The sequence below is a fragment of the Limulus polyphemus genome, unplaced genomic scaffold (genome assembly GCF_000517525.1).
Source record: "Limulus polyphemus unplaced genomic scaffold, Limulus_polyphemus-2.1.2 Scaffold2720, whole genome shotgun sequence".
NCBI lineage: Eukaryota > Metazoa > Arthropoda > Merostomata > Xiphosura > Limulidae > Limulus > Limulus polyphemus.
The window spans coordinates 22972-28572 of NW_013668330.1; the positions used below are offsets into that span (position 1 = coordinate 22972).

The following is a 5601-nucleotide window of genomic DNA, read 5'->3' on the forward strand; positions in this document are numbered from 1 at the left end:
CTACTCTCTCTCTCTCTCTCTCTCTCTGTCTGTCTGTCTGTCTGTCTCTCTGTCTGTCTGTCTCTCTGTCTGTCTCTCTGTCTCTCTGTCTGTCTCTCTGTCTGTCTGTCTGTCTGTCTGTCTCTCTGTCTGTCTGTCTGTCTGTCTGTCTGTCTGTCTGTCTGTGTGTGTGTGTGTGTGTGTGTGTGTGTGTGTGTGTGTGTGTGTGTGTATTATTACTTACAACTTTGATATATCAAATGCTAAATTATGTTGTTGTTGTTTTTCAATTGTCACGGTCGTATTACCGTACCAGTTTACCAGTAACCTAAACACCTACTAGGTGAACCTATAGTTGTACAAGATTTGAAAAATTTGCATTGATGCTACTAGTCTGTTCAAAGTTATTCAGCAGACAAGCTGATTAACATACTATAAATCGCCCGATGAGAAAAACGGTTACTTTACGCTAAAATCTGGGGTTCGATTCCCCCGTGGTGGACACAGCAGATGGTCGAATGTGGCTTTGTTCTAAAAACAAACAAAACACAGGGCTACTAATGAAGGGTGAAGCTACATGATACCGGTGCGACTCGGTGACATAATGGTAAACTGAATAAACTTGATTTCATATTTATCCTGAGAACGTTTGAAATATGATGGAAACGCCATTACCAAAAACCTGAACAGTCTCAATATTTCAACAGCTGAACAGTGAGTAACAGAGCTAAAAACAGTCCAACAATTCTAAACAGAGCTAAAAACAGTCCAACAATTCTAAACAGTAACTAAAAACAGTCCAACAATTCTAAACAGAACTAAAAACAGTCCAACAATTCTAAACAGAACTAAAAACAGTCCAACAATTCTAAACAGTACTAAAAACAGTCCAACAATTCTAAACAGTACTAAAAACAGTCCAACAATTCTAAACAGTACTAAAAACAGTCCAACAATTCTAAACAGTACTAAAACATCCTGAATGGGATTATCAGTGTTGAAAAAGAGGAAAACAATTAACAAGAACAAAAGTAAACGTATGGTGATTAACAATTAGTGAAACTGTGAATACAAATTCCCGAATAACTGAACAATTATTAAGAATGCTAAAGAAAAAAGAACAATGATTAATATTGTGAAACACCTGAACTGCAATAATAGCGATCAAACAGTAATTATAATTGCTGAAACAAAACAGCAATGATTACCATACTCAAAGCACCTTGAGTATTTACCCCCTGACATTTTAACCGACTAATGAGTAAATAGTAAAAATCCTAAATTAAATATACCATTTTCATTAGAAGCGTAGAAAATACCTATTTATTCCTAAATTAACTGTTTCATAGATAGTTACTTCATCGTGAATAGTAGTCTGGTATAGAGGTTCGAGTCTTCTTACAAGGATTGTTTGTTTGTTTGTTTGAAATTAAGCACAAAGCTACACAATGGGCTATCTGTGCTCTTCCCACCGCGGGTATCGAAACCCGGATTCTAGCGTTGTAAGTCCGCAGACATACCGCTGTGCCACTGGGGGGGCCTCTTACAAGGAATAGGCTTATGTTTTGATAAAAGATAAGCTCGACGTACGGGGCGGCAATTTCGACGCCCTGTACACACAGGTTACCGTTATGATGAAGGAAGATTAAATCCATGTTTGGCGGGTGCAGGATAAAATAACAATAAAGAAAATAAGTGATCCATTAATATTATAAATTGGAATTATATTAAAGATAATCAGATGACCCCTAACATCATGACGGCGGATCGTATCTAGGGTGTTTCAAAACGTATGGACTATTGAGAACTCCAAGAAACTCAATCTCGTGCACACCAACTACTGCCAAACTACTATCCTGCACGTAGATCGTATTTCCCGGCCCTTGTGACCTCTTGCCGCTCTATTATCCCGGCAGCATAACATGGGCAGTCACTAAATATTATATACATATAACGCATGCCCGGATAGGATAAAAATAAAATAGCCAATAGAAACACGTCCATACTTTATTCTAAAAATAAAAAAAAAAGATAATCACAAACTTCGAAGGTGCAGTAACTAGCTTTACAGCTCCTTCCCTGACCACGAACCTAATCAGACGCTAGAAAGGGTCAATTGCAATGACCCCCACGGTGATGAATGGTCAACTCGGGCGGCATGTTCTTGCGTTTCACTAAAACGAGTTGGTGGGCGCGTCGTTTCATTATACCAATGTGACCAGAACAAGAATGTACACAGATGCTTTGAAGTTGTTGTTTATATATATATATATATATACACACACACCACGCACACACCTAAATTCGCAGCTTCCAGAATTCCACGTTTTTATAATTTTGCTTCATTTTTTAGTTTTTTTTTTACAAAGTATTATTAAGCCTTGTTTTACGTGTGAATAAATTACAAAACTGACAAAAGTCGACGATAAGCTCACAAATTTCAGAATAAAATACATGAAAGAATGTATTGAAAAGAAGAAAGACGCCTCGGACAATTAAACAAAGAGAAGAATGGGAAAGGTTATCAAAGGTCAAACTGAACTGAAAGAAAGATTCGGGGAGCGTTGTTTTACAAGCACGTTACAGGTGCGTGTAATTTTGTTTTTTTTTCTGATCCTCATCGTTTTTAAATGCTGTCCAAGTGGAATTACCCGAATGGTCAGCTCAGATACCTTTATAAAGTTAAGCCGTCCTTGATTGTTAACTTTTGATGTGAAAATGACAAGTAGTTGTATTAACAACTCTTACAGTTTCTCCAATTTTAAGCGTTTCGTCAACCGACACGACGCCCGGTTTACCTCTTCAACAACAGCCTGTATCTACGAGACAAGGTTATGATCTGCTAGAAGCAACAGGTATATCCTGCTAACATACGAAATGTTTAAGACTTATTTAACTAAATTTACTAACGCCATTTTACCCAAGTGATGAAAACATGTAACTGAGGAATGTAACGCTAAAATTCAGGTTTCGATACTTGCGGTGAGCACACAGCCTAGATAAGCCATCGTGTTGTTTTGCGCTTACCAACAACAACAAAACACCTCTCTCCTGGAAGTTAGTGCTTGAAAATGCTATAAACATTTTACTTAATTATATAATAAAGAGAACCCTCCTATTTTTTTTTATTTTTTTATAAAGTTCATCATCCCACAAAGTGACGATTTTTAATTAAACTAAAATGACTTAGGCTTAGTCGTATATGGTAGGTGTATGATCATTACGAAAATTTCAAAATGTACAGTGGCAGTCTGCTTACAGTACATTAACAAGTATACATCCTATCAAACAACGTTATTTCATTTTTAAACAGTGAGCCACTGTATAAAATAATTTTTAATCTGAATGGACAGATCAGAGCCCTCCCCTCCTCCCTAGGTTTCAGCTATAGTAGTTCTTGATTTTAAATTGTTGATTAAAAAGAAGGGAGCCAGTCGGCAGCACCTTCCGCCACAAAAGTTTGGCCTGGCTTTGAACGGAATAATAAGTTTGACTCTCATTCTTACTGTGCACTCACAACTAAAAGTGCATAACGTGTTCAGTTCAGCAGCATCATCTCGGCGAGAACCTTCTAGTCAGCAGCCTAGCACGCGAACTACTAAGCCAAAACCAGCTGTGCCGATATGATAATTTTAAGTTCATAAACAAAGTAAGCGTGATATTAAAAGATGGTTTAAATACAAGCTGGATAGGTGGCGCTGGCAACCTTCGATTATCAGGAGAAACACCGCGAGTCACGTGCTCTCCTCACTTTCGCGAAAACCAGCTGATAAGATTCAGTCGGCAGTAATCCGGTTGTTTCGATAATAATGAAATGTCCGACAACTGTTAGCTACAATTATAAATACAACAATTAATCTTTGTTCAAAATTTAATCACAAAGAAACATTCACACAATATATTCACGGACGTGTACATGTACAATATTTTTTTGACTAAGTAATTAATATAAAAAAAAATTAGAAACTGAATTCTAAAGTGTATACAGCAGCAGACTTCAATTTCACGAAAGGAATTAATTAACTTGGTTATTGGTGGGAACGTTTTTTTTTTTTCTTTAACGAATAAGGAAACCGGTGTTCTGTATACCACGTTTCGGAACCAATAACAAATAGTTTCACAAGTTTCCAATTCCCACAAAACCACGTGACCAGCAAGATCGTCCCCTAAAGTTTCGAGAAGCATCAAATTCCCACCAATAGTTCTGACAGTTACTAATATCACACGTTATTCATATCGTATAAAACACTGTTTACAAAAATACTGTCGTCTTACTTAAAGTGCGTAACTTCTAAAAGAATTTCTCCAAACGCTTTTCAGGAAAAAGTTAACTTTATAAAGACATCACAACTAAAACTAGAAAAACAGAACTTGTGTTCTTATAGTCCAGATAAACCAAGTTTAACCCACCTTCCCCCTACAAACAAAAATGACAGAAATTCTTTAAAACAGAACTTGTGTTCTTTAAGTCCAGATAAACCAAGTTTAACCCACCTTCACCCTACAAACAAAAATAACAGAAATTCTTTAAAACAGAACTTGTGTTCTTTAAGTCCAGATAAACCAAGTTTAACCCACCTTCCCCCTACAAACAAAAATAACAGAAATTCTTTAAAACAGAACTTGACAAAATGATTCAGGATTCTTACAAAACTTAATTTAAAGCAGAAAATAAAACATGTACCGTATCGCCCCTAATTAAAGCCACCTCTCTAATTATCGACCCCCCCCCCTCTACTGTAATCCAACATAATCAACTTTTATTACAGTAATTTTGATTTGCAAAAAAAAAGAAAAACGAACACACACACGCACACACTTATTAACATTGAAATCAACAAATCACATGTAAAAAATCAGTACCCCCTTTGCAGTTTGCAACGCCCCCGAGAACGTCAATTAGGGGCAAAGCGGTATGTTAGTTATTCAAAAGTTATAGAAAGGACACCCGAGTTATGTTACTAACCCCCTGAATTATGTTACTCACCCTCATGTTCTCGAGCTGAATCCGGACAAACTCAGCACGTGATGCTTGGTCACTTCCGGCCACTAAGAAACTGCCTACATACTACAACGAAACAAACATTAACATTAAAACAAAATAAAAATACATTAGGACCTTAAACATTACAGGATAAATTTTAAAAAAATCTCATGCAATCAAAAAAGTCAGTAATCTTATTGCAAAAAAGAATGAAAAGATATTCATAAAATAATTATAATGAACCGTTATTTAACATTTGAAAAAAAAAGTGTGAAAAATACAAATTAAGAAACCTTTAAAACAAACTACCCACTTTTTATATAGGAACAGTAAACATGGCAATTTTGTTTTGGAAAAATAGGGTTAATTTTGGTAATCAAACTGATCGTTCAGCGATGGAATTGGGTTCACACCTTCCCGAGTTAGTCTGATTAGATTTATGACGAGTCGGTGCTACCCCAAAACCAAGAAAAATAAATAAACAAATGATAAAAGTACGGTGTGTGTGGGGGGGGGGGGGGTATAGGTCGAAGTTTTGTTAGAAGAAAAGGTCTCTAAGTGACGTCATGCACATGCCGAAGTTTTGTGTGTGTGTGTGCACGCGCGACATCTATAACATTTCTACAGTCAGTTTACTT

At 36.5% G+C, this 5601-nt stretch overlaps 1 protein-coding gene across 1 annotated transcript in view; it reads right to left on the reverse strand.

The window, feature by feature from the left end:
* Positions 1-5601, reverse strand: part of LOC111087836 — a gene marked incomplete at its 3' end in the record, with an annotated part of 53601 nt that overhangs the window by 21919 nt on the left and 26081 nt on the right. The window contains exon 2 of the mRNA XM_022395917.1: positions 4967-5047. Coding sequence (XP_022251625.1) covers positions 4967-5047 — 81 coding nt within the window. The remainder of the gene's footprint in view (positions 1-4966; positions 5048-5601) is intronic.